Source organism: Vespula pensylvanica, chromosome 5 (genome assembly GCF_014466175.1).
Source record: "Vespula pensylvanica isolate Volc-1 chromosome 5, ASM1446617v1, whole genome shotgun sequence".
NCBI classification, from domain to species: Eukaryota; Metazoa; Arthropoda; class Insecta; order Hymenoptera; family Vespidae; genus Vespula; species Vespula pensylvanica.
In genome coordinates, this window is record NC_057689.1 from 6,579,199 (window position 1) to 6,591,763 (window position 12,565).

General features: G+C 27.7%; 2 protein-coding genes across 4 annotated transcripts; both read left to right on the plus strand.

Moving 5' to 3' along the window:
- The first annotated feature begins 599 nt into the window (after positions 1–599).
- LOC122629300 (DNA polymerase alpha catalytic subunit) lies at positions 600–7,039 on the plus strand. 3 transcript variants are annotated; one of them, XR_006327241.1, is made up of 21 exons: positions 600–801; positions 922–1,122; positions 1,190–1,496; positions 1,609–1,930; positions 2,005–2,433; positions 2,564–2,923; positions 3,000–3,216; positions 3,293–3,561; positions 3,658–3,774; positions 3,870–4,053; positions 4,120–4,254; positions 4,346–4,521; positions 4,628–4,868; positions 4,944–5,083; positions 5,173–5,378; positions 5,456–5,717; positions 5,799–5,973; positions 6,037–6,206; positions 6,272–6,296; positions 6,368–6,520; positions 6,599–6,674. XR_006327241.1 is itself a non-coding variant. In XM_043812583.1 (21 exons), exons 1-21 carry the CDS (start codon positions 786–788, stop codon positions 7,028–7,030), a joined length of 4,533 nt encoding a protein of 1,510 aa, XP_043668518.1. In that variant the 5' UTR covers positions 601–785; the 3' UTR covers positions 7,031–7,039. The 3 variants fall into 3 exon arrangements, 2 of the variants coding, with proteins under 2 accessions (XP_043668518.1, XP_043668519.1); XM_043812583.1 differs by adding an exon at positions 6,750–7,039 and having other exon boundaries at positions 601–801; positions 6,272–6,520; XM_043812584.1 differs by adding an exon at positions 6,750–7,039 and having other exon boundaries at positions 601–801; positions 4,120–4,251; positions 6,272–6,520.
- An 844-nt stretch (positions 7,040–7,883) lies between these two features.
- LOC122629301 (fidgetin-like protein 1) lies at positions 7,884–10,111 on the plus strand. Its single transcript, XM_043812585.1, has 3 exons — positions 7,884–8,053; positions 8,136–8,577; positions 8,652–10,111. The coding sequence occupies exons 1-3, from the start codon at positions 7,896–7,898 to the stop codon at positions 9,810–9,812; spliced, it is 1,761 nt and encodes a 586-aa protein (XP_043668520.1). The 5' UTR covers positions 7,884–7,895; the 3' UTR covers positions 9,813–10,111.
- Positions 10,112–12,565: the final 2,454 nt, after the last annotated feature.

The following is a 12,565-nucleotide window of genomic DNA, read 5'->3' on the forward strand; positions in this document are numbered from 1 at the left end:
TTTAACATTAACACATATTCGAACATTCATAGTAATTTTATTGAGAAGTAAAAAAAATATGAATATACAAAATCTATGTAAGGTCTTTACATAGTTAAAAATGAATGTGATATAAACTTATTCAAATTAGTTTTATTCTGGAGAACTAGATGGCAATACTTGTTACTTATTATCAAAATTTTCTTTTATGGGTCTTCATATACGATAATTTGCTCGTGATAAAATCTAAGTGATTGACATTATTCGATATAACATATATTCGAAGATTGTTATACAATAAAAGTATTGTCGAACTAATCGGCTGCATTTAATTATTCAAGTATCAAATATACTAAAATAAAAAGTAAATACACCATTTGACATGTTGCATAATAAAGTCTGATGATATTTTTTGATATTCCACTGATATCTTTACATAGATGCAGGAATCTTCAAGTCACAATTAATAATATATATTTAATTTAAATTCTGATTAGTTTAGTAATAAAAACGAATTATCGATAACATAGAATTTTATATAAACATTGTGAGAGGGCACTGATGCTATATTTTTTTCTTTATTCTTACGTTATATGCTTATCTATTACGAGACACTTGTTCATGATTCAAGAGAATTAAAATAATTGAAAATAGTATATGACGGATTTCCCGCCAACATGTTGTAGGTTTGTTGAATGCCTATTTATTGTCTGCTTGTTGTGTTCCATTTATATTTTAAAATATCTGAGATAGTTCTTTATAATTGTAATAATTGTTTATTCAAGTAAAATATTAACAAAGGAATAATGAGCGAAGCACAAGGTAAATCATCACGTATATATTTATCGATCATATATAAACTCTTTGTTGAGGCTATAATGGATTTAAAACAATGGCAATAATGTACACTTCTGTTTTCATTATTTTATATTTTGTAATTAGAATCCCCTTCTGGTAGAACGAGAAGGCAAAAATCTGGAAAAAGTGCATGTCTATTAGCATTACAAAAATTGAAACAATTAAAGGGTAGTAAGCACAAATATGAGATTGACGAATTAGAAAATGTTTATGAGGAGGTCGATGAGCAGGAATATAGTAAAACTGTTCTAAAACGTCAAAATGATGATTGGATTGTTGATGATGGTAATTAATCTTTTAATATATGATATAAGTACAGAGATAAAATTACATTGTTATATTCTAATAATAGGTGAAAATGGATATATAGAAGATGGTAGAGAAATCTTTGATGATGACTTAGATGAAACTAGTATTCAGCATGCAATGAAGCATGATAATTCAGGACCTAGAAAGAAGAAAAAGAATATTACTAAAACTAAAAAGAGTATTCAAGATATGATTATGCTAATGCCTTCTAATAAAAAAGTTAGTAATTCTGTCGAAGATGATATTTTAGGAGACTTAATGAGTGAACTTAAAAAAGAAGATACCAAAAAAGTATCTGGTTCAAAAAATGGTAGAGCTACATTTTGTAAAACATATTGTATAAATAATACGTAAGTAATTTATTTTATAATATAAACAATACTAAAAATAATTTAATATATTATTCTATATAATTTTATATTGTAAATATATATAAAGTATTATATGTGTCTTTAATATTAGGAGCAATCAGGATGTGGAAAATAAAAAAGAAGTAACAAGTAACAATGATATATGTTTAAGTATGGACATATCTAATGATAGTGATAATGATGAACCAATGTTTGGTACATTAAAAAAAATAGATTCTAAGAAAGAATCAATAAGTATTAATAAGACATCAAATAATAATGCACATCCCCAAAGTACAAGTCAAGAAATTATTAATGATATCAGCGATGAGTCCCAGTCATTATCCATAGATAAATGCAGTAGTGTGAAAGAAGTACCAGCTAGTCAAATAATTGAAGATGGAAGTCTAGACATCAGTGAATATGTTGGTGATGTGAGTTTTAATTTTCTACACAAACAAATGTATACAAGTATTTATCTTAATTTAGATTATTAATTCTGATGTAGTTGTCCGAAGTAGATTTTGAGAATTCAAGTTTAAATGAAAATGAACATTTGAAAGGATCAGTGCCCACAATTTCAAAACCTGAGAATCATACAAAGACTAAATCTCTAACACTCTGCAATGAGTCTGATATACTAGAGGAAAATTCTGAAATATTTAATGAAATATGGAATGATGATTTTGGAATGCAAACTACAAATGTTGAAGTTTCTGCAGAGAATGCAGATGTATCTATACCATTTATAAAAAATTCAGCTGGTGAACAAATTTTTCGTTTTTACTGGTGGGATGCATATGAAGATTCTTTTAAGCAGCCAGGCATCGTATACTTGTTTGGAAAAGCTTATGTTCCATCTACTAAAACATACTGTTCTTGCTGTCTTACAATAAAAAATATTCCAAGAAGAATTTATCTATTACCTAGAGAATATGTAAGTAAATATTTTTTTACTTGTTTTAAGAAATATTAAAAATAGGAAGCATTTTAATTATAAATAACAATTATTACAGAATTAAAAAATAAATTTTTGATAATTTTAGATAAATTTTTATAAATTTTAGATAAAAAATTCTTCTGATTCAGAACCGAGACAAACTAGCATACATGATGTATATAAGGAGTTCAATGAATTTGCTAATAAAGCTGGGATCAAAGAATTCAGATCTAGTCAAGTTTCTAAATATTATGCGTTCGAGCAAGAAGATACACCTAAATTTTCTGATTACTTAGAAGTTAGATATTCTACAAATTATCCACTTATAGATTCAGGGTATTCAGGTCCTGCTATAGAAAAAGTTTTTGGAACTACAGTAAAAAGTTTAGAACTTTTACTTATAGAAAGAAATATTAAGGGCCCTTGCTGGTTAGATGTCAAATGTGCAATTCCTACAGGAGTGCAAACAAGTTGGTGTAAATTGAATGTATGTTTCAGTACGAATTATTTCTTTAGCAATGATTTTTTTTATTAATTTAATCTTATAAGTATTTAATAAACAGATAACGTGCATGAAAATGGAAAATATTTCTGTTAGTTCAGAATCTCAAAATTTAGCAATACCTCCAATGATAATAGCAACGTTAAACGTACGTGTATCTGCACATGCAAAATCACAACAAAATGAAGTTGTAATGGTTGGAATTCTTCTTCATCGTAAATATAATATTGACAAGGAACGGCCAAAAGCACCACATTTATTTGAACAAAGTTTTTGCAGTAAGTTGTATGATTACTATGTTATTTAAATACATTTAATCATAGTTAATGTAATCTTTTTAATCTTTTTAAATAGTTGTAACTAAGCCACGAGATATCCCATGGCCAAGACAAGCACAAGGAGTACTGTCAAAAATCAAATATACTACAATAATAAGATGTGAAAATGAACATGATTTACTTGAAGAATTGCTTAAGATAATAGCGAATGTAGATCCAGATTTATTCATCGGTTATGATTGTGGATTTCAATTTGATGTTTTGTTACATAGGATTTTTAATCTTAAAGTATCAAATTGGAGTAGAATTGGAAAATTAAAACGTAGTGTACATCCTATTATTAAAGTGAGTATAATTATTATTTGCATTAAAAAAAAAAATTATAATACAAATTAGTTAATAAAATAAAAATAATAAATAATAAAAAAAAATCTTTTTTAGGGAAAAATTAATATAGGTCAAGCAATGGGTGGTCGTCCTCTTTGTGATATACAAATTTCAGCAAAAGAATTAAATTTAAAAGTTAGGAGTTATGATTTACAATCTCTTTGCATGGCAGTAAGTGATTTATATTTCTTAGATTATTTATTAAATTATTTAAAATTAAATTAAATGAACAATAAAGTGTATACAAATCATATTGTTCTGTTTAGGTTTTAAAACAAAATGAAAATGAGTACAAAGAATTAAAACCTGGAGAAAGTCCTTTATTTTATAATACAATAGAAAAAATGGAAAATCTTATAAAACGTACTTTGATGGAAGCATCATATATTTTGTCCATAACACTTGAATTGGAAATATTACCACTTGCATTGCAAATTACCTCTATAGCTGGTATATAAACTTTGATTTTAAGTATTAATTATAACATGTAATATTTATATTTTGCGATTTATGCAGGTAATATTTTATCAAGAACATTATCAGCTGGCCGAGCAGAAAGAAATGAATATCTTTTATTACATGCTTTTCATTTAAAAAATTATATAACACCAGATAAACTGCAAGGAAAAATAAAAAAAGATACTGAGGGTGGTAAGTTATGCGATGATAATAAACTAATAAATAAATAGAGCATAGATGTATTTATGCATATGTTTTATTTCTTTATATTTTTTTATTGTAGATAATCCTCGGAGGAAAAAGGCAGCTTATGCAGGCGGTTTAGTTTTAACTGCACAAAAAGGATTTTATGATACATTAATTTTATTAATGGATTTCAATTCTTTATACCCTAGCATAATACAAGAGTACAATTTATGTTTTACCACAGTACCAGGTGCAGCATATGCTGATTATGAGGTAAAAATTATAAGTTTGTAAATTTATATAAAATAATTAATATGTATATGTATAATATGTGTATGTACATATATATAGTTTCATTTAATATAAATTATATACGTAGGATTTGGAAATACCAGATTCGAGTTTAGAACCAGGTGTCATACCTACAGAAATACGTAAACTCGTGGAAAGTAGAGTTGAGATTAAAAAATTAATGAAAGCATCAAATATTTCATCAGAGTTAAAAGCACAATATAATATACGACAAATGGCTTTGAAACTAACAGCAAATTCGATGTATGGATGTTTAGGTGCAACCCATTGCAGATTTTATGCTAAAGGATTAGCTGCTTTAATAACATGTAGGTTTCACAAAAAAAAAAAAACAAAGTTTACTATTATTATATAAAAAATACAAGATAATTATTTATTTGCAGCAAAGGGTAGAGAAATACTGCAAGATACAAAACGTATGGTAGAAAAATTAAATTATGATGTTATTTATGGAGATACTGACTCTATAATGATAAAAACTAATATTCTTGATTATGATGAGGTTTTTTCTATTGGAAAAAAGGTACAACCAACTTTTCATCTTAGCTTAATTTATATTTTTGTAACATGTATTTTATATTTCCTATTTAATTATGAATATCTATGAAACAGATTAAACAAGAGGTAAACAAGTTGTATAAAAAAGTAGAATTGGATATTGACGGTGTATTTCGATATTTATTACTTTTACAAAAAAAGAAATATGCTGCTGTTACTATGACTAAATTACTAAATGGAAAGATACAATTAAATCAAGAACATAAAGGTTTGGATATTGTAAGAAGAGATTGGTGTCAATTAGCTTGTGAAACTGGAAAGTTTGTATATAAAATGAATATTTTCTATTTGTTGTTTTAGTAATTATAGAATTAATAAAGTAAATATAACTTTCTAGGAGAATTTTAAGTCAACTATTTTCCGAGCAATCGAATGACACACGAGTGGAAGAAATATTCAGTATTTTACAAACTGTTTCACAAAGTGTCAGAGAAAATCAAGTACCTTTGTCTTCATTAATTGTTACTAAACAACTTTCCAAAAATCCTCATGAATATTCTGATAAAAAACAAGCACATGTTTCAGTTGCGTTGAGATTAAATAAGGAAGGTGGTAGGATGTGGAAAGTTGGTGATACTATATCCTATATTATATGCGAGGTTTTTATTCAGATTTATTTGTTTATAATTATTTGCATATAATTAAAGATTTATACTTAATGTTGTAATATTTCATTTTAGGATGGAACAGATAAGTCCGCTACAGAAAGAGCTTATCATATTGATGAATTTAAGAAAAAGGATAATTTAAAAATCGACATTAATTATTATTTGATGAATCAAATACTTCCAGTTGTATTAAGGATTTGTGAACCAATAGAAGGAATAGACGATGTTTTATTAGCCAGGAATTTAGGTACTTGTAATGAAAAAAGATCTTTTAGAATAATATATATATATTTTTTTTTATTATAAATAGGTTTAGAAAACGTTTATAAATCGAAAGCAACAGTTAATGAACAAAACAATCTTAATGCACCAATTTTGATAAATGAAGACAGATTTAAGTATTGCTTTCCTTTAAAATTCAATTGTAAAAATGAAAAATGTAAAACTGAAATCATACTAAATGGTGTTACATCCCTGATTGTAAGTAAAAAAAAAAAGTTGACTTACTAAAAAATTAAGTTCTAATATAATTATTATATTCACAGCCTGAAGGTGATTGTCTATCATTAGGTATGTGTCCTAATCCAGAATGTACAATGCCTCCATGGAAATATCTTAAGGCTATACAAAATGAATTACAGCTTGCTTTGAGATCTCTAATAGATACTTACTATGAAGATTGGTTAGAATGTGAAAATCCTCTTTGTTCATACAGAACTAGAAAATTACCACTAACTTTTAATGCAAAGTATCCTAAATGTCCTAAGTGTATGGATGCATTTATGCATAAAGTAGTAAGTACACCATTTATTTTTTTCATTACTGATTTTAAAAGGATAATATAGATACTAAAAAGCATTTATTTGATTTAGTATTCAGATATGCAACTGTATAATCAAATTTGTTTTTATCATCATATTTTTGACATAAATCAACCTCAATATAAATGTAAGTATTATTCATAATTTATTTAATTTTTGTAATGTGAAGAGTATCATTTATTTAATATTTTTCAATTATTAGCTCTATTAAGCAACTATTCGCGAGAAGTAATATCAGCATATGAGACTTTAAGGGAGACTACTGAAAAATTCTTAAAGTGTAATGCATATTCAATTATAAATTTAGGTGCAATATTTACATGCAAGCATTCAAAATATTCCAAAAGATCCAATAATCTTATTGAAAATAATGTATCTTATGAAGAAACACCTAATTTAGAAAATCTAACTATGGATGAATCAGATGATGAGTTTATAATCAATTTAAGTAACAAAGGTTTATTAATGAACATGGATACTTGAAATAAATGTATCGATGTATTTTTTATTATATATATTATATTTTTTATATCTCGGTAATATTTTGTAATAAAATATTAATGTCAAAAACAATTTTTTATCGTGTAAGTACTTGTTATTTATTAACAAAAAAGTTGTAAAAGTTTATAACCCTCTTAACTAATAAATATACTAGAAGATTTATTTAAGCTCCTTTGTCCACTTGTAGAAAAATTTAAATCCATGTGTTGAACATATGATGAGGACCTTTATGATCGATGATCTGAAAACACTTAAAATTTATGATTTAATAAAACTATGACAAAGTCTTTAAGACTGTTCATAATCTTTTTTCTCTATGTGTGCATCAACATTTCGTGCGTACGAAAATCAGTAATGGGATTATGAGTTTTTATTCTTTTTTCCGTAATAAAGTATTATAAAAACAAAGGTAATGAACAGTCTTAATAGAAGAAAATCTTAGAAGAATGCCTTAATAAAATTAAACGATTTGCATCATAGAAATTTAACAAAGTTAGTAAAAAGTTTGTTTTTGTTAAAGTCATAAACAGATAATAACCTCAACTTCAGAATATGAATGTTTCAAAATATTCATTTAAATTTATTTTATATTAGACGTGTGTTTCGTGCTATGGAATGTTTAGTTGAGACATGCAATTTTTAATCTTTTTTTCGAAAATGCTTGAGAATCACGTTTTATGACAAAAATAAAATTAGTTTCTATGTTTCACCACTACAAGTCTCAACAGTAGTCGAAGTAGGGGTTAAGATCACGTGATATAATCATTCGTTCATTTCTTGAATTTGATTTACAAGTAAAATCTAAGAAGCAGGAAGCAATTTAAACAATATTTACTATTACAAAATCATGTCTTTTTGTAATACAAAAGACATTGCCAAAGAATATAATAATTTTTTGGCATCTTATCAAGAATTAAAATTTTCAAAACTTAATCAAGATCAACATAAGGTTCTGGATATTGAACGACGTTGTCTTGCTGTGAAATATTTAACGGCAAAAAGATCGTGAGTTTATTTTTTTCAAGAGTTCTCTTTATTTTCTCATTCCTTAATTTGTCACATTAGTTGAACCTTTATCGAATTACAGAGGCTTTGAGGATGTAGCAACATGTTTGTTCGAAAAAGGCCTAGAAGAATATCAACAACAGATAGAAAAGAGCGGATATTATTGGAATTTAGTTGAAGTGAAAATTGCTGAAAGTGATAATGATCCATTACAATGGAAATCAGGATTAAACGATGTAAAAACAGCAGTTGATTTCGTAAAATGTTTGCCATGTCAAGATAAGAATACTTTATCATGCAAAGAAAGAATGATTAATGATAGTTATATCAAAGATATTGTTGATATGTGGAAGACACAGGATATAAGAAAGAGGAAGTGTAATGTACAAACACGGCCAATGTACGAAACAACTCAGACAAATAATGATAAAATTTCTCTTATAAATAAGAATTTCCAGAAAAATGAAATAAATGTTGCTTCATCATCTGCACGATATTATAATGACAAAAACAGTCGTTTAGAAGTACGTTATAAATTTATTATGTACTAAAATATAGTGTATTTACAATTAATAAAATTATAAACTTTTTTTTTTAGTGTAATAAAGAAGAATTTCAGAACTTAGAAAATACAGGTTATTCATTTAAAACTGCTAGAGATGAACTAAGTGCTCAACAAAGTTTAAGGAATAGGCCAGTACAGAAGAAAACATTAGGTGGTAAATCTTCTATTAATTCTAAATTTGTATGTCCTTTCAAACGCGAGAAAGAAAAAGTAATTCATTGCCAAGGCAATACAACAGAAAATGAAAGTAATTCGGCAGAAATAGAAGATGAGAGGTTGAAAAATATTGATCCAAAAATGATAGAGTTAGTAAAAAATGAAATCATGGATTTAAGAACATCAGTTTCTTGGGACGATATTGCAGGACTTGAATATGCTAAGAAAATTATTAAAGAAGTAATTGTATTTCCTATGTTGAGACCTGATATTTTTACCGGCTTACGTAGGCCACCAAAAGGAATTTTATTATTTGGACCACCTGGTACAGGAAAAACATTGATTGGAAGATGCATTGCAGTACAAAGTAAATCAACATTTTTTTCTATATCAGCAAGCTCTTTGACTTCAAAGTGGATAGGTGAAGGAGAAAAGATGGTTAGAGCATTATTTGCTGTGGCTAGAGTACATCAACCTTCAGTTGTTTTTATAGATGAAATAGATTCTTTGCTTAGTCAAAGATCAGAAACAGAGCATGAGAGTTCAAGAAGACTTAAAACTGAATTTTTAGTACAATTGGATGGTGCAGCAACTTCTGAAGATGATCGCATTTTAATAGTAGGTGCAACAAATAGACCGCAAGAATTAGATGAAGCAGCACGTCGTCGTCTTGTTAAAAGACTTTACATTCCTTTGCCAGAATTGGAAGCACGAAGACAAATTGTAAATAATTTGTTAACATCCGTACCAAATAATATCACAGAGCAAGAAATTATGGATATTGCTCAACAAGCAGAAGGTTATTCAGGTGCTGATATGACTAATTTATGTAAGGAAGCTAGTATGGGACCTATCAGAAGTATTCCATTTAGTCAACTAGAAAATATACAAACTGAAGAAATTAGATCAGTAACACTTGATGATTTTAAAGAAGCTCTACAAAATGTACGTCCTAGTGTTTCTCAATTAGATTTAGCAGTCTATGTTGATTGGGACCGCACATATGGTTCTGGTTTTCTACAGAATGATAAAGTATGATAGAAAACTTAAAAAGTTTCATACTAATATATGAAAATAATGATCTGATATTTTATAACTAAATTTATGATTTTATTTTGTTTTCATTTTGCTGTATCATAGATTGTAAAAAATTAAAGATAGACAAATAAAACATATTTTTGAATAAAGAAATCAAAATGAACAAAGCTTACGAGTAAAAATATAAGATTCTTCAATCAAGTTAGTGTATTACAATAATTTTTGTATAAAGTAGAAATAATTATAAACGGGTATGAAACAAGAAAGCCCTAACCTGATCTAACAAATAAATAAAAAAATAAGAAACCATTCACGAAATTTACTCGTGGTCACTCAATGCTTTTTTACTTAATAATTATAACCAATCACTCGAGCCGATTCGGACTTTTCGTCCTCGATATAACTGAATGATCGAAAGGATCGTAAAAATTAACTTACTACTTAAGAAGTTCTGCGGTGACTCCAAAACATTCGACCGCGATTTAGGTCGAAATTGAGGGTGGATGATATGTAGCTGGTTGAAAATGAGGTAGGTCGACATCGAAGTTGGTTGAGATCCTCTTGAATGATGCACTGATTCTAATTCGCGGTAGTTATTTATTAACGAACGGTCACTGAATTTATTTCGCGAAAATCTACTTTTTTTTTTTTATAAATACAGTCTGTGCGACTGTTAAAATAAAATACTTCGCGAACAAACACTGACTCTAATGATTGCATTGCACGCAATCCATGCAAGAACACTTATTGTTTAAATCACGAAATGCGTATGAACAAACACTGCTTCTACTTCGCGATATTTTTATTTTAGCAACACAACACTCGATTATTTCATTCCTATGTGCGTAATTGCAATAAAATTCTGAAACAGAAAAATAGAAACAAATTAATTTATATTAGAATTTCCACGTTCACTCGTCGGAGTACAAAGAAAAACTGATTCAGTAATTGTTAAAGTCAATCAATGGTTCGATTTTGTTGATGTTACATGTAACTAAATATCTCGAGATTAAAATTTTTAAGTATTGAAATTTTTAATGAAATTATTTTAAGTTTCTCTCGTGTTACGATCTTTGTAATATTAAACGAATGTCCTATTGTTTAAATATTAGTTTTTTGTATTCCGTGTAATTAAAAACTGTTTAAATCATTATAAAATTATCGAAAGTATTAATTTCTAAGCTTTCGCGTTCGGAAAGAGAGAGCTGCGATGCTCATTCGTCGGCGTACAAAAGGAAACTAACTCAATAAAAGTCAAAGTTAATAAAAGTCGTATATGTTTATATTACACAAGGTCAATAATCCCGAGACGAAAATTTCAAAGTATTAAAATTTTAAATTAAAATTATTGGAAGTTCCTCTCGTGTTATGATCTTCGTAATATTAAACGAATATACTATTGTTTAAATATTAGTTTTTTGTATTCCATGTACATTAAAAATTGTTTAAATAATTGTAAAAATTAAAAATGTATCAAAGTATTTGCTCGATAGTGCTTGCTTTGTATCTTAAGATACAAGTTCAAACAATATTGATTGCCCAGGTTTCATCACTTCGAGGTAATTGCATACGGAGATCCAATTGTTAATAAAAATGTAATAAATTTTATCATAATACGTAATAATTCTAAAATGAAATAATAGCTGCAGGAGTAAATTCGATGACGAATAACCTAAAAAGTATACGAATTCCTATATCATTATATAAAATAATAAAATTTCTATAATATTAAAATAATCGTGATAAAATTAGAATAAAAATGTTCCGTAATAAAATACGTAATTAAAACCAAAGTAATCAGTGCTTTCGTAGATCTGTACACGTCTAAATACTATATAGGAATAAAGATCTCTTCTCTGACCTTTAGAGAGTTCGACGCTCGACTGTTTTGTTTTGATCTCAGTCGGAAAATTTCTTGGAAATATATACATACAGCAGCCTAATGCGATCTCCGTACCGTATATACCTATTTCTTTCTATTATGCTTTACTTTCTATTATGCCTTTGTTATGAAAATGAGATAAACCTACGTATACGTATCGAAGAGCATATAAAACTGGTATATTCAATGCACTGTATTGTCTCATGAAATTCTTGGAAATCTGAAAAATATAAGATCATATTACTATACAGAATAAGTTAAATGGTGCGTATACATGTGTGTGTGTGTGTAAAAGACAGAGAGAGAGAGAGAGAGAGAGAGAGGGAGAGTGCGCATATATATGATCGTACATGAAAATCGAATATAATACAAAATATCAATCAATCATAATTATTAATGCAAGATTACTAATCACAGAATCATTAAAAAGCGAGAAAAATAACAATATCGCGACAATAAAAAAGGAAAATCGAAGAAAAAGTACGATGCAATAGCTCCCCGACCGATCTACGAGGGGCCTATTTTATCTTCGCGAATAACTTTTGAACGCGATGATATCTCCACTTGTGAATGCGGCCTCTTACAAATCGTGTAATTAGCTATCGATTGATAAGTTCGAAAAGGGTATATGTTAGAAAAGAATATTTTAATTACCTGTAATTATGCGGAGCGACGAAGCACCGTGTACACTTGTCACTACGTCCAAGACGACTACGAGACAACTAGCAAGGAAAGAAAGTAGACCCTATAATTTGATTACGTCATCACAAGTACTAGTCAAATCAAATATTATTTTTTTCATTTAAAAATAATAAAAAATATAAGTACGTAAATGATACGATATGGATGACAAATGTAATTAATTCGAATT

What these genes read in the sequence shown, in the direction of transcription:
- LOC122629300 (XM_043812583.1), top strand. An exon ending in ATTAGCTGCTTTAATAACAT is followed by an intron (nt 4,869 to 4,943) that starts GTAGGTTTCACA and finishes ATTTATTTGCAG; the next exon opens with CAAAGGGTAGAGAAATACTG. An exon ending in ATGGTGTTACATCCCTGATT is followed by an intron (nt 6,207 to 6,271) that starts GTAAGTAAAAAA and finishes TTATATTCACAG; the next exon opens with CCTGAAGGTGATTGTCTATC.
- LOC122629301 (XM_043812585.1), top strand. Translation starts at nt 7,896, where the DNA reads ATGTCTTTTTGTAATACAAAAGACATTGCCAAAGAATATAATAATTTT. An exon ending in TATTTAACGGCAAAAAGATC is followed by an intron (nt 8,054 to 8,135) that starts GTGAGTTTATTT and finishes ATCGAATTACAG; the next exon opens with AGGCTTTGAGGATGTAGCAA. An exon ending in ACAAAAACAGTCGTTTAGAA is followed by an intron (nt 8,578 to 8,651) that starts GTACGTTATAAA and finishes TTTTTTTTTTAG; the next exon opens with TGTAATAAAGAAGAATTTCA.